The sequence below is a fragment of the Passer montanus genome, unplaced genomic scaffold (genome assembly GCF_014805655.1).
Source record: "Passer montanus isolate IOZ18808 unplaced genomic scaffold, ASM1480565v1 scaffold57, whole genome shotgun sequence".
NCBI classification, from domain to species: Eukaryota; Metazoa; Chordata; class Aves; order Passeriformes; family Passeridae; genus Passer; species Passer montanus.
Genome location: NW_024370705.1, coordinates 2,080,786 through 2,098,662, shown reverse-complemented (window position 1 = coordinate 2,098,662; position 17,877 = coordinate 2,080,786). Strand labels below are relative to the sequence as shown.

General features: G+C 44.8%; 1 protein-coding gene and 1 long non-coding RNA gene across 4 annotated transcripts; one reads left to right on the top strand and one right to left on the bottom strand.

The window, feature by feature from the left end:
- Positions 1-2,247: 2,247 nt before the first annotated feature.
- On the bottom strand, positions 2,248-16,038 carry SLC2A11 (solute carrier family 2 member 11). 3 transcript variants are annotated; one of them, XM_039725935.1, is made up of 12 exons: positions 15,345-16,034; positions 13,523-13,621; positions 12,837-12,997; positions 10,982-11,106; positions 9,215-9,344; positions 7,410-7,558; positions 6,537-6,724; positions 6,157-6,267; positions 5,574-5,675; positions 5,374-5,449; positions 4,354-4,481; positions 2,248-3,737 (listed from the first exon to the last, which is right to left on the bottom strand). In XM_039725935.1, the coding sequence occupies exons 1-12, from the start codon at positions 15,363-15,365 to the stop codon at positions 3,537-3,539; spliced, it is 1,491 nt and encodes a 496-aa protein (XP_039581869.1). In that variant the 5' UTR covers positions 15,366-16,034; the 3' UTR covers positions 2,248-3,536. The 3 variants fall into 3 exon arrangements, 2 of the variants coding, with proteins under 2 accessions (XP_039581869.1, XP_039581870.1); XM_039725936.1 differs by lacking the exon at positions 12,837-12,997; XR_005629447.1 differs by lacking the exon at positions 5,374-5,449 and having other exon boundaries at positions 3,717-3,737; positions 15,345-16,038.
- LOC120510277 lies at positions 14,764-15,321 on the top strand. The gene is made up of 2 exons (XR_005629448.1): positions 14,764-14,902; positions 15,081-15,321. It is a non-coding gene; the product is annotated as an uncharacterized LOC120510277 (long non-coding RNA).
- Positions 16,039-17,877: the final 1,839 nt, after the last annotated feature.

Here is a 17,877-nt window from a genome sequence, read left to right as displayed (position 1 = left end):
AGAGGAGCCTGAGATAATATTTCAACATGTCAGTTTGTATGGGAATAAATCACACAGGACTTCATGGTAGAAAAAGGCCATTCTTTATTCACATAACTCCTTTTCATACAGTTTTACAGACCTCATGTGGGACTCCAACTGGTTAGTAATTTTCTTGCCAATTACTTTATTGGTTAGTAACAAGTTGTTATTCTCTATTTATTGGTCACTCAAACTCTTGATGTCTACCTGCAGGGACAGTTGTTTGTGAAAGATGATTTTCATTTTTCTAACGGTGCAAAAACTTTTTATGCAGGTGTAGGTTATTTTTTTTAATAACCAATTACTCACAACAAGATTGCTTTCACAATCTGCAAAATGCTGGCTTTGACAAGGCCAGCCACTGATTCCAGGAGAGCAGGCTTGATTTCATGAAGCCTTTCTCTGTGATTTTTCTACCTTACTGCAACGATTTTGTTCTTTTGCGGTGTTAGCGCTCCCTTTGGTTTTCATGAAGTTTTTGCTGTGGTTTTTCGTTGTTGTGTGGGTTAGTGATGCAGCTGAGCATGGCTGGTGAGCTGTGTGCAGCTGGGGACAGCTGGGGACAGCAGGAGCTGTGGGAGACGAGCAAAGGACAAGGAGGAAAGCAGCGATGGAAGTCAAAGTCCCAGGACTGGTGCAAACTGGAGCGGGCTGGCTTGGACTCCCCAGGTCACAGGCTGGGTAATCAGTGATCACACCCAAAGGGAAAGCTCCTGACTGCTACCTTGAGCCTCAGCCCAGAAAAGCCTTTTCCAGCCCTACTTGGCCAGGACAGACAATGCCTGTGCACCCGGCTGTGACCAGCTCACTGACCAACTGACTCCTAAAGAGTAGAGGTCATTGGCTGAGAGTTCAGCTCTGTATCCTATAATATATGGCAGATGCTAGGGAAGTTCAATGTCAGTTTTAAATCCTGACTGCAAAATCTTTAGTTTTATCCATAATTTTTGAAGGGCAGTGTCCAAGATAATTCTGTTAAAAGGCTTTTGCAAGTTATTCAAACAGCTTAGGGGGGAATTCCTTCTCCTGAAGAGTGGCTGCCCTTGGTGGTTCCCCAGGCTAGGATGCTGTTTCTTTGGAAGAACCCCAACACCAGCTGGTTGTAAGTGAGAGCTGGCTTGTGCAGGGGAGCAGTGCTTGAGGACAGCAGCAGTACTAGTTTTCCCTAGTGTTGATGGTTATTAATCAATCCAACAATTGATGCACAATTATTTGATTTGCAAACAGTAATATCAACTGTGAGTCTCTGAGGATCACTTCAAAATGTGGTTTTGCCTAACGCGTTATATAAGAAAATGTGAACAAGTGTCATAGATTTCTCAGTTGAAGGTGTTTTAATTCAGTATCAATTAACCAACTTGTTAAACGCTTCAATTAAAATTTAACAACTTAGACCAAGTGAAATGTAACCACTGTTTGTGTTTGCTTAATCAGTTTATAGACCCCTGATTCCAGGCCACAGTCAGAAAAAAGTGCTGGAAGTTGGAATTAATGTTTTCTGCCAGAGGTACTCACAGGACTGGCTCTAAAAGTCAGGAAGTCAGGTAAAGGTGTAAATGTGTATAATTTCTGCCCAAGCCTGTTTCATACTGCCAGGTGCAGATGGCTCTGCCCTTGCAGGGCTCTAGGAAAAGGCACATCCTGACTCATGGGAGTGGCAACAGAAGTGGCCAAGGGGAGCACCTCTGGACACTGGAGGGCTTCTGTCTTCTCTGATCTGTGTGCTCCAGGCCTCTCCCTCTGCCCAGGCAGTCTCCTCAGTCCATCCCTGTAGCCATGATATTTTATGAAAAATCCTTCAAGCCTCGTGTCCTCACATTTTGGGGCATTCATCACAAGACATCCCTGCTTCCTCCCCTGCATGCTCCCCACTGACCCACTTCCCTTCTTCACTCTGTGCTCCACTTTTGTCTCCACTTTTGTGTTCCACTTTTGTCCTTCCTCTGGTCCTCACAAAGGAACTACAGAATATTTTGCCACCATCATGATGGTAGTGGCAATTTTGCTTTCACTTTGTTTTTCACTCTTTCCATCTGCTCCTCACTGCTCTCTCCAAACTATAGCAATGTAAAGTACCTCTTCAGTTCCCAGTTCTAGGGAGTCCTGCTCTTGATTGTCTTGTCTCAAAATCCTGCATGCTTCAAAATCTCAGTGTTTTCCAAGAGCAGAGGTAGCTGCTCTTTCCCATGTCTATATATTAATGACTTCTAAAATAGCACCAACCACAAAGGAAAAAAGTTTACTTTTATTTTTCATATGTTATAAACTTTGGGTAAAGAAAGACAGACTCCTCTTTTGAGAAATAGATATGCTGCTCCACTCATGCCCAACATGACACTAATACACTCCAGAAATTTGTGCAGTCTTTTTATTCAAAAATGCTGCATTATTCTTTAAAATGTAGTTTCAAAATACACTGAAAGAGACTCTACCTACTTATTTTGAAAATGTGTGTGTTCTTCTTTGTTGTAAACATGAGCAGCGCTGTGCCTTTCATACAAAGTCAAGAGAAAAGAAGTGGCTTGATCATGACTTTGAGAAGAAACTGGGAGAAACTTAACAGTCAGGCCAATGCCTGTGAAAGTTCACGTTCAGTGAGGAGTTGCCGTGTTCTGTATCAGGTCAACCAAAAAGAATCACTCTCACATCTGGGTCTTTGCCAATGTCTCTACAGAGGCAGCACGGACATGCTGCAGAGAACACTGAGCTGTGGCCTGCAGCTGCTGCCACGGCAGCTCCTCTGCACCTTTAACCTCAGCAGAGCACAGGTGCAGAGCCCCACAGCATGCACCAGCAGTGTCCTTGGGAGCAGAGCAAACTGCACCAGAGAATCACTTGTGCTTCACAACACAGGACTGGATGACAGCAAACAAGCCATGAAGAAAACCAGTCCAGAATAAATAGTCTGCAAAACAGTGCCCAAAAGTCTGTTGTATAATAAGCCACTTAGCAAGTACTAGAGGCTTTCTTTCTAATCCATCTGTCACATGTTTTTACAGCTGAAAATAATTAACTGCTCACTATTGCTTAACAAGCAGGGGTCTATTTGAAATCACTTAATAACAGAAACAACGGGAGCACCAAGACAAGGTACTGAAAATTTCATCTGGTGTCTGAAAACAGACTTTAATCGCATTAATTTCTGTGTTAGAAAGCCCAGATTCAGGGGCAAGGAAAGAAGGACTCCTGAGATGGAAGTTACTGTTTGGAGAAATTCTGAAGAAATTTTCTAAAGCATTACATGGTGTTGTATGATGATAAGAGAATAAGGCATCATTCTGTCACTCTCAGATATGCATTCTAAAATATGCATGTGTTACTCAGTACTAAAAGCTGAGAACAGATTATTGAACTTTTGCTTGGATTTATCAGTTCAAGTTTATATTTTCAAGGTGAACTTAAGAACCCAAGAATAATATATTGACACTAACTTCTCTCTTTGTGTCCCTGCAAGGGCACATAGCACTGCTGAATTCACTGCAGGATCCCCCCAGATATCATCTTCCTTTCTTCTGCTACAACGTGGTGGTTTTGATCTCCTCAGGGCCTTTATAGAAACCTCCACGGGTCTTGGCTTTGAAGTTCCGTTTCCTGAACTCCTCTGAGATTTCCAGGAAGGATTTTCCCTTTGTCTCAGGAAGGAAAAACCAAACGTAGAGGGCAGTGCAGACACAGACCACAAGGAATGGGATGTAGCAGAAATGTGCTAGACTTTTCTGAGGAGGAGGAAAAGACAAGACAGCGTTGGTGACATTCTGGATGATGACAAAAAGGCCACTAATCCCTCTTCCTGCATGGGCTAAAGTCACCCAGGGAGTGTTTCAGTGAATCCTGGTGAGAGCCTCACGTGCCTGGATGCTCCCCAGCATAGACTGGGAATTTTGACATAGCAAGAACAGTATTTTAAAAAGTCTTTTTCTGTCTTTCTCTCTATATATGATTGTATAACATGGGAGCCCTCAGTAGGAAATAAGACAGGAATGTGTATTGTGGAGTTCTGCTCCCTTTTGCTTCAGGAATCATCTTAGGGAATAGAGCCAGGGTCTGGCAAAGGGAAATTACATCACACCTTCAGTTCCAGCTGTTCTCAACTGAGCCCAGACAAGGAATGTTGACCATCCATCCCCCAGATGATTCCACTCCCAACCTCAAATCAGAAATCACCAAAGGGAACACCAGAAAGTTTGCTTTAAAGGAATTGGGGCCACTGTCCTCACAAAGATACTTTTCAAAGTGCTATCTTGCTGCTGGCAATATTCTCTTTTCCTGGTCACTGGCAGAGCCTCTCTCTTGCACAGAGCACTAAAGAGCTGCTTTGCTTTGGGAACGCACCACAATGAATGGAAAGGCTGTTCCCACCCGGAACAGGTTGAACCAGAGCAGGGAGCCACAGATCATGTAAGCAGCTGGTCGGGACATTTGATCAAAAACCTCTGTGGGCAGAACTCCTGTTACACCAGCTGGAAAAAGAAACGGCAACAAAGTTAATAATGTTGTTGACATTGCATTAAAAACAAGAGAACACATCTTAACAAGAAAACCCAACATGAAGAGGTAAATTTTAGGTTAAATATTAAGGGACTGGGTAATTATTCAAACTTTCTCATGTTAGAATGATCTGCCAGGAAAGATTTTGTAATCCACATTATTCTTACCAGGACCCAACTGTGAGAAAGGCTTATAATTAATTCAACTCCATGGCACTGTAGGGACTGGGACAAGAAAGTATTGCCAACTTGTGTGGCATGTGACACTGGCAGCTTGGTTCTATTCTTATGTGCCTTCCTTCAAACTCGTGTGAGCAAACAGAGTCTCACATCTCTACATTCACCATGCAAACATCCACAACATCCTGTGTATTGCCTTCCCACCCCAGAAACCAGTGTATTCTGCCACAGAAGGGCATATCAATAGACTAACAGATAGACGTGGAAATTGTGCTTCCATGTGTCTGCAAGAAAATAATCAGATGGCATAGCCAACAATTTCTAGGATTAAAGTGAAGCATTAGAAATTCTGGTTTGCAGACCTAATGGACTGGGCAGCAAATCAAAAGCTTGTCATCTATTTAAGCCAAAAATCACTTCCAAGTGCCTTGGCCTCTTAGCCAGGATGACTGTCAGGGGGAATGTGGCACAGAGAGAAACGGGCACAGCCTGGCCCTGCACAGCACTGACTGACCAGGGGCACCAAACCCCTGTGACACAGCCAAGCAGCACTGGCAGAACCTGCCTCATTCCTTGGAGTCTGCTGCAGCTAAAGAGGGTCTGAGAGTTTCCATAAGATGCCTGCACACATCTGCAAACCCCTGCAGTACCCAAAAGTTTCAGTGAAAACACTGAGGGAACTGACCTGGTCCGATTCCAAAGCTCAGGATATAGGCGAAAATGCAGGCCATGCTGAGATAAGGCATCCAGCTAATCTGAGTCTACAGCCACAGAGACCAATGGAAAACCAGTGAGGGCACTTATTTGCCACCACTGAACACCCCAGTCATATAAAAGGCAAAGCCCAACTCCGTTCCACCTAAATAACTCAGTAAAGTTTGTTACCTGCTGGCTCAGAGCGACCATGAAGACAATGGCCCATCCTGCCATGAAGATGTATCCCCCCAGCAGCAGTGGCCTCCGACCAGCATAGTCTATGATCATGTTCTGCACAAGTAACACAGGGAAATAAAGCAAGATATTTAACCTGGGTTTATACTTCCTGCCTTTTTCCTCTTTACCTTTCAATACTCCATGCCTGGTTCGCTCTACAATAACTTTCAGGATGTTGTCTGCTTCATAGCAAAAAAAAAACCTCAAAAGAAAGTTCTGGTGGCAGGAGTAAGGAAGAAGGGTGTTCAGGGGAGATGAGATTGTCCCAGCTGCACCTAAACTCTGCCACCATCCATATGACCACAGAGCAAGAGAGTTACACTTTTTAGAGATTTCAAACCGTGATGGCAGTGCAATGTCTGACCAAACACCTCTGCATTAACCCCTCTGGCTGGGGGAGCTGACAGCCAGCCTGGCTCCTGTGCCCAAAGGGCTCCCTTGGCATGAAGAGCAATGTAAACCCCAAGTTTGTAATTAACAGCCTCCTCCCTGCCAGCAGAGGCTGCATGCCACCAGAGTGCACCGAGAGTCTCACACAAGTGACAGATGTGATCAGCTCACAGCTTCCCGTGCCGATTACAACATAGGGGATTTTGTCCTCAGGAATTCCAGCCTCTTGGAACACATAAGCTGCATAAAAATACATCTGTGAAGAGAGGAAAGGAGAAAGCAGTAAGGAATGACATCTAAGAATACATCCCATTGTTTTTCCTGTAGGACCATGCAGAGTGACCAATGCACTGTCACTCAGGCTATTTTGACAGCATCCTTCTGAATCTTCCCATAATGCCCGGGTGTATTTTGGGAACCAAACACCTGCCACGTGGAGATCTCCACAGGCACAGAGACACTATTCATTCCTCTCCTGGTGCCAGAAGGCTGCTGCCAGGAGCTCCCAGGACAGGGGCTGCTCACCGAGTCGTTGCCGCAGAGCTGCATGGCGCTGCTCAGCACCACGACGCTGGCCAGCTGCCGCCGCAGCGCTGCGCTCTGCAGCAGCTCCCACGGGCTCTTCGCTCTCTGGCCTGCCACTGCAGCCTGCTCGGCCAGCATCTCCTCCAGCTCTGCACTCAGGTCGCTGGTGCCTCTGAGCTTCTGCAGTGCTGCAAGGACAAGGCAACCTCTTAGTCCTGCAGGGTGAGGGGTGGAGCAGCAGAAAGCTGCAGGGCAGAGCCTGTGGTCACGCTGTGACCTTCACAGGTTCATCAGCTGTGGTGCAGCCACTTGAAAGATTTGGGAGAAAAGGAGTGCAAATCCCTCACCACTGTTTGACAACTGAGCATTTCCCAGCAGTGCCATTTAGCAGCCATGCTTCTGGCTCAGACCTCCAGTGCCTTCCCTGGGGAATGCAGGCAATTAAGATGTTCTTGGTACACAGCACATATTTCCCACAAATAACTCCAGCCACTCTGCATATGAGGATTTGTATGCCACAAATCTAAGTAAATCCTTTAATATGAATTGGCTTCAGCTTTGATCCTGAGCTCTTCAACCAGCATTTATTTCACTTCATAGTTACAAAACATCTTTGCCGTTGTGAGCACAAGTCTTACCTTTTGACCTTATTACTGTAGCAAGTAAGCCTGTTGTAGGAAGATGCCTTTCAATTCCCTCAATAGATCAAATATATTTAAGATTTTAGAATGTTCTTTCGTTTGGAAGGAGGAAGTGATCATGTTTACTATTTGATATGAAACTTCCTACATGTAAAATTTGTGACACCATTCCAAAAATGTTGGGGCCCAAGTCTCACATGTTCCCACGAGCTAACAGTCCCCCTAAACTCACCAGAGATGCAGGATTCTTTGTCCCCACGGTCAATCAAGAGATATCTGGGGCTTTCAGGGAACCACGGCAGAGCTGTGAGCTGGATCAGGGCAGGAACCACATTGCTTGCTAAAAGGAATGGCCAGCTCTCCTCCCCTCCTAGGAGCTCCCTAGAGAAAAACAAACACAGATTTACACAGGATTTTTACAACCTGGCAAATGTGGGGGGAAGAAGGGAAGGGAAGGGAAGGGAAGGGAAGGGAAGGGAAGGGAAGGGAAGGGCTGCTTGCTTCACCTTACCTGAGTCCAACAACCTGCCCCAGCACCAGCCCCAGGGCTGTAAACGATGCAGAGGTCAAGGCCACAGCTCCTCTGAGCTTCTTTGGGGCACTCTCTGCCAGGTACATGGGCTGAATGTTCATGCTCACACCTGGGCAGGGCAGACAATGCTGACCTCAGCTTGTGGGCAGAGAGACAAGAATAAATGGAGGCAGCACCTCTCGAGGTTGCCAGCTGCACTCTTCCATTGCAGGCCGTGTGAAAAGTAATCTACCAGTGCTTGTTATTCACCAAACCTTCCATTTCACCCCGTCCTTGTGTAACTAAACACACATCTCAATATCCATCAGTAGCAGTGGACAATGAAACTGAGACCTGTCAGGGCCTCAGCCCTATGGTCTTTTCAGCACCAAATCCAAGGTTATATGCTATGGTTCCCTCGACTTTCCCCTTTTGAGGGGACTATCATATTTTAAGTCCCTTATACTGATCATTTCCTGGGATGAACTTCCACAAAAGCTTTTGTGTTGGTGCTCATGCTGGTGAGTGACTGACATTCTTACAAGCAGATAGGGATCCTTTTTCAGCTCAAATTTTCCCCGTGCACAGAGATGCTTATGTGTGGTACACAAAAGCCCCCTGCCTGTGTATGCTTTAAAAGAAAGCCCTTAGAAGCAAAGTATAAAATCTGTATATACAACTTCTTAATTCACTTACATATGTCTGGTCATCCTAAAGGATTAATTCCTTTATATCCTGGATCATTCCGACTTAATTTTTTTCTAATTGTTACCACCTTCACCTTCTATATTTTTTGTGAAAAATGCATATTTTGTGATTGGCTTTTAGCAAATATTAAAATGAATATTATATGTGTTAGGTTAGAAAGTTATGCTGTATTAATTTTATTAAGTAGTGTGTTAAATATAGTTTTAAGTTATAACATAATGTTAAAATAGAAACTATGCTATGTAATATACTTTTTTAAAGAAAGGACTCACACTGAGATAGCAGCCACAGGACACCTAAATCTTTCAGAGAAAAAGAATTTATTGCTCCCTTATAAGAAGAAACAAACTTCTTCCTGCCTCTCTCAGCCCTGAAGATCCCATCAGGATTCAGAGGAAGAAGGTGACACTGACCAGACAGAATCTTTTGTTTGCATAGAATTTATGTATCATGTATGAGATGTAACAATATGCAACAGGCAGTTGTTTTTAAGGGTTAATCCTATGTTAATATGGGTCCTTTTTTGGGCTTATTTTGCTCAGAAAGAGGTACCCAGACTGTCCATAACTCTTTGTTTTTATTGTCTCATATTGTCCTAATCCTAATTATCCAAATTTTATTACTCTAATTATATTACTATTTTTATAATCATTCAATTACTATTAAACTTCTAAATTTTTAAAAACAAGTGATTGGCATTTTTCACCTCTCTCATGTTGCCATACCTGCATTCACGCCAGTAAAAAACCTGCTGAGCATGATCATCTCAAAAGGGAAGGGAAGGGAAGGGAAGGGAAGGGCTGCTTGCTTCACCTTACCTGAGTCCAACAACCTGCCCCAGCACCAGCCCCAGGGCTGTAAACGATGCAGAGGTCAAGGCCACAGCTCCTCTGAGCTTCTTTGGGGCACTCTCTGCCAGGTACATGGGCTGAATGTTCATGCTCACACCTGGGCAGGGCAGACAATGCTGACCTCAGCTTGTGGGCAGAGAGACAAGAATAAATGGAGGCAGCACCTCTCGAGGTTGCCAGCTGCACTCTTCCATTGCAGGCCGTGTGAAAAGTAATCTACCAGTGCTTGTTATTCACCAAACCTTCCATTTCACCCGGTCCTTGTGTAACTAAACACACATCTCAATATCCATCAGTAGCAGTGGACAATGAAACTGAGACCTGTCAGGGCCTCAGCCCTATGGTCTTTTCAGCACCAAATCCAAGGTTATATGCTATGGTTCCCTCGACTTTCCCCTTTTGAGGGGACTATCATATTTTAAGTCCCTTATACTGATCATTTCCTGGGATGAACTTCCACAAAAGCTTTTGTGTTGGGGCTCATGCTGGTGAGTGACTGACATTCTTACAAGCAGATAGGGATCCTTTTTCAGCTCAAATTTTCCCCGTGCACAGAGATGCTTATGTGTGGTACACAAAAGCCCCCTGCCTGTGTATGCTTTAAAAGAAAGCCCTTAGAAGCAAAGTATAAAATCTGTATATACAACTTCTTAATTCACTTACATATGTCTGGTCATCCTAAGGGATTAATTGCTTTAATATCCTAGATCATTCTGACTTAATTTTTGTCTAATCATTACCACCTTCACTTTCTATATTTTTTGTGAAAAATGAGTATTTATGATTGGCTTTTCACAAATATTAAAAAGAATATTATATGTGTTATGTTAGAAAGTTATGCTGTATTAATTTTCTTAAGTAGTGTGTTAAATATAGTTTTAGGTTATAACATAATGTTAAAATAGAAACTATGCTATGTAATATACTTTTTTAAAGAAAGGATTCACACTGACATAGCAGCCACGGGACACCTAAATCTTTCAGAGGAAAAGAATTGATTGCTCCCTTTTCAGAAGAAACGAACTTCTTCCTGCCTCCCTCAGCCCTGAAGATGTTGTCAGGATTCAGAGGAAGAAGGTGACACTGACCAGACAGAATCTTTTGTTTGCATAGAATTTATGTATCATGTATGAGATGTAACAATATGCAAAAGGCAGTTGTTTTTAAGGGTTAATCCTATGTTAATATGGGTCCTTTTTTTTAAATATAGTTTTAGGTTATAACATAATGTTAAAATAGAAACTATGCTATGTAATATACTTTTTTAAAGAAAGGACTCACACTGAGATAGCAGCCACAGGACACCTAAATCTTTCAGAGAAAAAGAATTTATTGCTCCCTTATAAGAAGAAACAAACTTCTTCCTGCCTCCCTCAGCCCTGAAGATGTTGTCAGGATTCAGAGGAAGAAGGTGACACTGACCAGACAGAATCTTTTGTTTGCATAGAATTTATGTATCATGTATGAGATGTAACAATATGCAAAAGGCAGTTGTTTTTAAGGGTTAATCCTATGTTAATATGGGTCCTTTTTTGGGCTTATTTTGCTCAGAAAGAGGTACCCAGACTGTCCATAACTCTTTGTTTTTATTGTCTCATATTGTCCTAATCCTAATTATCCAAATTTTATTACTCTAATTATATTACTATTTTTATAATCATTCAATTACTATTAAACTTCTAAATTTTTAAAAACAAGTGATTGGCATTTTTCACCTCTCTCATGTTGCCATACCTGCATTCACGCCAGTAAAAAACCTGCTGAGCATGATCATCTCAAAGGATTTGGCCATTCGGCTGCACCCGGACAGGGCTGCAGCTATGATCACGAAGCCGTTGTTCAGCAGCAGGGACATCTTCCTTTGAGAGAGAAGAGCTGTGAGCACACGTGTGCCAGGCTCAGCTCTGGCACAAACCCCTTCCCACGCAGCTGCAGCCCCAGCCCAGAGCCTCCTGGTGAGCCCAGAGCCTCCTGGTGAGCCCAGCCCCGCAGGAGTGTCCCCGTGCCACCCCGGTGTCCCTGCAGGGCTCTCTGAGGCCACCACCAGGCTCTCCCCCAGCTCCAGGGCTCCTGTTCCCACACACAGTTCCCACTAAATGGGGAGGAACATTCCCTCAGCGAGCCGTGTGCATTTTGGTCTGGAAGTGTTAATTTGTTGAAACAGGCGTTTTTCATGTAATAGTGTAATCGTTGTGAAACTTTGTCAGGAAGTTTTCATGTGTCCCAGGAGGAATTTCTGCTGAAAACCAGGGGAAAAAAGAGCTCTATTGACCCATACTGTTAATATTGCCAGAAATCCTCTCTAGTCCCTGCTCACTGCCTTACCAGTCAGTCTTTGTTTCTCTTATTTGGCTCTCTGAGGCCACCACCAGGCTCTCCCCCAGCTCCAGGGCTCCTGTTCCCACACACAGTTCCCACTAAATGGGGAGGAACATTCCCTCAGCGAGCCGTGTGCATTTTGGTCTGGAAGTGTTAATTTGTTGAAACAGGCGTTTTTCATGTAATAGTGTAATCGTTGTGAAACTTTGTCAGGAAGTTTTCATGTGTCCCAGGAGGAATTTCTGCTGAAAACCAGGGGAAAAAAGAGCTCTATTGACCCATACTGTTAATATTGCCAGAAATCCTCTCTAGTCCCTGCTCACTGCCTTACCAGTCAGTCCTTGTTTCTCTTATTTATGATGGAATATGATTTTATTCCAAAGTAGGACAGGGTGAAATCTCAAAAGTGTTAATGGATTAAGGCAGCCATATCCTTTCAGGTCTTTATAACCATGAAACTAGTAAGTCATGGGACCTCAAACCATAATGGGGTCACCATCATACAAGAGGAGCAAACCAAAGTGACAGCAGATAAAGGAAAACCTTGGGGTCAAGAGACAGGGAGGCAAAATCTAATTTCTTATAAGTTTATGTAGTTTATGTTGGTAACACTGGTTGGTTTACTTTTGGTTTTTGGGGGTTTTTTTGGTTTTTTTTCTGAAGAGAGCTGGGGATAGAGCTGTGTATGAAAGATGCATGAGGTAAGACAAATACTTTTCAGAGACTCAAGCAGAGAGGAAAAATCCCACTGTGGAGACTTAATGAATACTTCCTGAAATATTTCAGCCCAAAATGTGGATATACAGCCTGTGAGACATGAGGAGCTGGGATACACCTACTGCTCTTTGTAAGCATCCTCTTGTTTTCTAGTGTCATTCCCACAGTTTAGTTTGAAGAAAAATCCTTAGTCTGATCCATTATCTTTATGATAATCATTATGACATCATCCATTATGATATCATACCATTATTCTATCATCCATTATGATTTCCCATTTAAAAGAATAGCAGAAAACTAGGCACAAAAATGACAGAGATTATGTAAGTGGGTACTGTGGTAAGGAGTTGAGCTGAAATCCTTGCAGCACCTCAGCTGGGCTGGAATGTGATGAGAAGGTAATGTGGGGAAAAAACAATTCCCCAATGAGCCTTGAGATATTCAATATATATTCAATATTTTTAACCATGGTGGGTATTGTGCTGTAGGAATCCCAATTCCTCTTGGACTAAGGGGAGCTGCAAAGGTTAAGTTTAATTCCAGCACCTCTTACCTGCCCAGCATGATGGCCATGGGCCCAGCAGCCACGGCCCCAGTGAGGCCTCCCAGAGGGAAGGCAGAGACCGTGAAGGACCAGAGCAGCAGGACCACGTTGCTCTGCAGGGGAACGCCCCTGCGCTCCAGCCAGGTCGTGTTCATGAACACCTGGATGTACTGAGAGAGAAGGACAGAGCTGCAGAGCCCCCAGAGAGGGAAGGACACGGAGAAGGGCTCCCTTGTTAAGGTATCTATTTGTTCTGTGTTTATGCTTCCAGTCTCCTCCCGTTCTTAGATGTGTTTTTAGCAAAGAGTGTAGGGTATAAAACTGTTGCTGTTGAAAACTTGCAGTTGGTTTATATCTCTATGTGGTTATTTTTGACAATTTAAAAATTGATTTCATGGGTCTCCCTTTCAACCTAAGGGCAAAAACCAACTTCAAAGGATGCAGGTTGGCATATTCTAGAATTCAATTTTCCTAAAGCAGCTGAAACAAAGCTTTGAATAAATTCTTGTGACACTAGGTCCTGCTCAAGTGTGGCTTTTGACAACAAAGTCCTGTGCTCTGGATGTGAATTACGCAGAGGGAACAGCACATCCTTGTTTTCTGTCCCCCAGCAGCAGCAGCAGCCTGCAGATTTCCAGGGGCACCCCCAGTCCCCAGGGCCTGCCAGGGCAGGCACTCGGGGCAGCAGTACTTACTGAGGCCGGGGCATTGATGATGGAGATGTTGTAGCCATACTGGAACGTGCCTCCAATGCCAGCAGCACAAATGGTCAGGATCAGGATCTTGTTCTGAAGCTGAAGGAAGGGGCAGACAGTGGATGGCTTCCTTGTGCAGAATAAACTGACTCAAAGACATTGAGACACTGAGCTGGGGGATTTTCCCATGGCCATGTGTACCCAGTGCTTTTGGGATTCCTTGGTGTGCTGTTATTTCCATGCCTTCATGATAATAACACATATTTTAGATTACAGTGTCTTTCCTGTGATGCTGCACTTGTTTAGCAGCCTGTAATTGTGCATTCAGCATTATGAGACAGGTGAAACGTGGCAGACAGGGGGTTCCCATGCCATGTTCAGGTCTCCCTGGGGACATTCCTTCACGTGTGAGTATTGCCACTTGCTCACATTGCCCAGGGACAGCACTGCTGAGCCTGGGGAGGCACAGCAGGGGAAGGAGCTGCCTCGTGTGGCATCACAGGATCCGTGCTGGTATAAAAGTCAGGGCTCTTGACTTTTTGAAGGCTGCAGAACAAGCTGTCCTGGCTGGCCCAGCTCAGTGCTGACAGCTCACTGGCAGGCTGACAATAAAACCAGACAGCTTTTTGCCACTATTTTGTGCCTGTGCCTTTGGTTTCCCCATCTGCAGGCAAAATCCTGTGACAGGCAAGATGTGCCCTGTGGGATTTTTGGGACTGGGAGTTCTGTTCCACATCTCAACACCACTCTGAGCATGCTGGGGTCCCTGGTCTTTAGCCTGACACCTCCTGCACAATGTTCAGGGTGGCCCAAGGCCAGGATGGCCTTTGCCAGCCCCCTGCTTGAAAACCTCTCCCACTGGGAAAGCTCCAGTGTCACATAAAGAGCCCATGCTCAGGCTCGGCTGTTTGCCAGCCAGTGCAGGGCACCTCAGGCCAAATTGTGTTTTGCTACATGAATATGACCCCAGTGACCCTGGGAACTTAAATAACCCAAAGCTGAGGACCTCTTTTTGCTTTACCTGCTCAGTTTCTTCTAAAAGAGACATCCACCAAAGGAAAGGAAATTTTGGTCTAGTCTCACAATAGCTCTAAACCCACAAATTCAAATAATTTTGGATTCTTTCCCTTTCCTCAAAGTGTTTTCGTCTAAATAACTTCCATACCAGTCCCAGACATGATGTCCTCCAGGACAAAAATAAAGCCAGACTATTCCAAGCCTGCAGCAAGAGGAGGCTGAGCTCTCCTGTCCCAGCTAGCAGCAGACACATTTCGCTTGCACTTTCCATGGCTACACCACTTCCCTGTGCTGTTACCCAGAGCTGAGCTAAGGATTGGGCACCTCATATCTCTGCTATTCCTCATTATCCTCGTTCTCCAGGTGAGAGAGTTTTCTGTCCCTGAAACAGCACATTTCTTTTTCATTTACAATGTCTAGGAATATACCATCCTGCTCAATCCCCTGCTTTCATTACAGAATACACCCTCTATCAAGTCGTGTGTCACAGAGCTCTTTTGTGGCCATGAGCTAAAGCAGGATGGTTTCTTTCTCCCTTCAGGGCCAGCTCTGTGCTCAGAGCTGAGCAGCATTTACAGAGTGACCTTCCCAAGCCCTCTGTAACGCCCGGCTCCTGCAGTGTTCTCCCAGCCACCGTGGTGGTGTGCAGCTGAGCCAGGAGAGCCCTTAGTCTGTCAGCTTTATCCCAAGGACTGTGATGAGCTGGAAAAATAATTCTATGCAAACCTGACAGTACTTACACAGCCTTATAAAAATTCAAATTAAAAAAAATCTGCCAATAAGAATAGTAAAGTAGATGTTTTACCAGTCTCTGCAGCTTGTTCATCCTCTTTCGTAGGTTTTCCTCTGTCTGCCAAAGCCTCTGGTACTCTCACGGTGCTCTGAAGGATTATTTAAATCTCCAGCATGGGAATGTGTATTTAGTCACCCATTACGTTAGGATAAGACACTTGATTTGGCAGGTGTTTTGCCAGCTGATTTACATTCCCAAAACTGAGCTGCATGTTCATTAGCACGACAGTTCAACTCATTTTGTTGAAAGTCCATGACAGTCCAGGGAAATGATTCTCTAAGATCCAGATCTGTCCAAACCCTCTAGAAGGGCAGCGTGGTTTACAACATCAATTCCTTCCCAGAGCATCTGGCACAGCTACCACTCTCACTGCTCTGATTAAGTGTGATCAAAGCAGAAGTGAACTACAATTTTTTTTCCTGATTGTATTTGTCCTGGAGCACAATCTAGGATCTGAAGGACAAACCAGACTGTTTCCCTTGGTGCCATCAGTGACAGGAGTGAATGAAGCCCGAGCCCTTCAGCCCTGGTTATCCAAGCCTTTCCCTGTGCTCGTGTCTGTGTCCTGGTGACAGGCAGTGCAGCTATTTCTGGAAAGGCTGTGCATGAAGGCACAGAAAGCTCTGCTCCTGCTCCCTCTCCATAGCCTGGCACAGAGCAGACAGCCACAATCAGAGCTCCTGTCAGGTGCAGCAGTGACAGCCTTGCTTCTTTCTGTAGAGCAGAAAGGCACTCCCTGGCAGTGGGAAATGCTGAATCCTTATGAATCCCAGAGATGGAGACAGAGGCATATTGCACTGCCAGCAGTATCCTTAAAGCTGCTGCTTCACAAAATATCTGGCCTTCAGGAGTAATCACCCTTTTAACATCTTTCATCCTGCAGAGTGAGATTTGTGAGGGCCCTGACAGATTTCAGAGAGTTTGAAATAAGTGAAATGTTTTTAAATGCCTCTTTGTCCCTATTCAGGTTTTCCTGCACCTGAACAGAAATATGAGCCTGTTCCACGTCACAGAGTAGTCCCTGGTGAATGCGGAGCCAGGGATGTGGTGCTGCATCAGCTGCAGCCACTAAGTGGCAGGAGAAGTACAAAATTTGCTGTGTTAGGCTGTGAATCCAACATGCCAGCACTGTGCTGCATGTGGCAGGGTTTGGATGAATCCTTCCAGCAGCTTCCCAAGCAATAACTGGTAAACAGACATAACTGTACCATCAACAGGCGCCGATGGAGAGTTTAGGCAGCATATATCAAGAACAGTAATTAATTCAAAAAGGAGAGCTCTATTTTCCTCATGCTGTCTGCTCCGAGCTTGTGGAGCTGCCAGAGGTGAGGGAAGTCCTGCGGGTGGGCAGTGAGATGCTGGGATTGTGGCACAGGGTGGGCAGTGAGATGCTGGGATGGTGGCACAGGCTGTTCACCAGCCTCCCTCTTCCAGAGTGGCAGGAACTGGATGTTGCTGTGGTGAGATCTGTGTGCAGCTGGCTAGCTGGGAGCCTCAGGAAGTTGTCCTCCATCTTTTCTAGCAACAGCTGCCTTGATGAGGAGTGAAGAGATAGATATTTTTTTTTTTCATCTGCACAGCATCTTATTACTCGTGCTTTGGTGCTGGGAGATGGTCACACTGGTTGTGTTTCTAAATGGCTTTTTGCTGCACCTTAAAAACCCCAGCTTTTCCCAAGGTTTCATCCTTGTTGTCAGAGCTTCAGAGTCTCAGCTGTGGATGGGGGAATCTCTGGGGTCAGGGTCTGTCACCAGGGTACAGCCACTGCTCTGCAGTTACTCCTGGTGCTGGCAGCCTTCACATAAACCCGGCAGGTTTCCAGCAGCAGTGGGGGACCCACCAGCCTCTCTCTTCAAATACTCTTTCACTGAACTCAAACCTGTCATACCCAGGGTGAAATATGATGCCATGTGCATGTGAGAGGAGTTCTTTGGAGGATGTGATGGCAGGGGCTGCCTGCAGTTATCTGACTGCAGGAATAAGTGCTAATCCTGCCATTAGGAAAGACCATCAACACATGCTCTTTGATCTGTCACGAACTGAGAGCTTCCAATGTTTTAGTGTGTTTTCACACCAGAATCATCTGGACCAACTTCAAGGGGAGAAAAGGGGCCTCATTTCCATCTGTGAGGCTTGGATCTACAGGATGAATTCTCCCCAAACACGCTACCCTGTAAATTGCAGAAGAGATTTGGAGCGGCTCCCTGGCTGGTTGCTGACTTTCCCAAGCTCCAGCCTGGCTGTTTCTGCAATCCCTTCTCACTTTCCTGTAAGGACCATCACTGTAAGATACAAAATGCCTCTGTTTGCTTGTTCTGACTCTTGCAGAACTCGCTCAGAATACAAAGACAAATAACAAAATCTGCAAACAAGCAGCTTTCTCAAGAAACATGCAGCAGGTTTGCTGACTTCATGGTGAAAGCAATGTTTATGTTTATTTAGTTGTCGAAATGGATTTTTCTTTGTAGGAAAGGAGCGCCCTGCTGTGACACTACTATTCTCAGTTCCAGCAGCTCGCTAATGTTCTTAATAAAACCCCCACAAT

Bases quoted from the DNA above. Each gene is read 5' to 3' on its own strand.
- SLC2A11 (XM_039725935.1), bottom strand. From the start codon at position 15,365: ATGAACAAGCTGCAGAGACTG. The intron at 5,676-6,156 runs GTGAGACTCTCG...TTACTTGTGCAG, and splicing joins TGATCACATCTGTCACTTGT to AACATGATCATAGACTATGC. The intron at 5,450-5,573 runs GTAACAAACTTT...CTGTGGCTGTAG, and splicing joins TGGTCGCTCTGAGCCAGCAG to ACTCAGATTAGCTGGATGCC.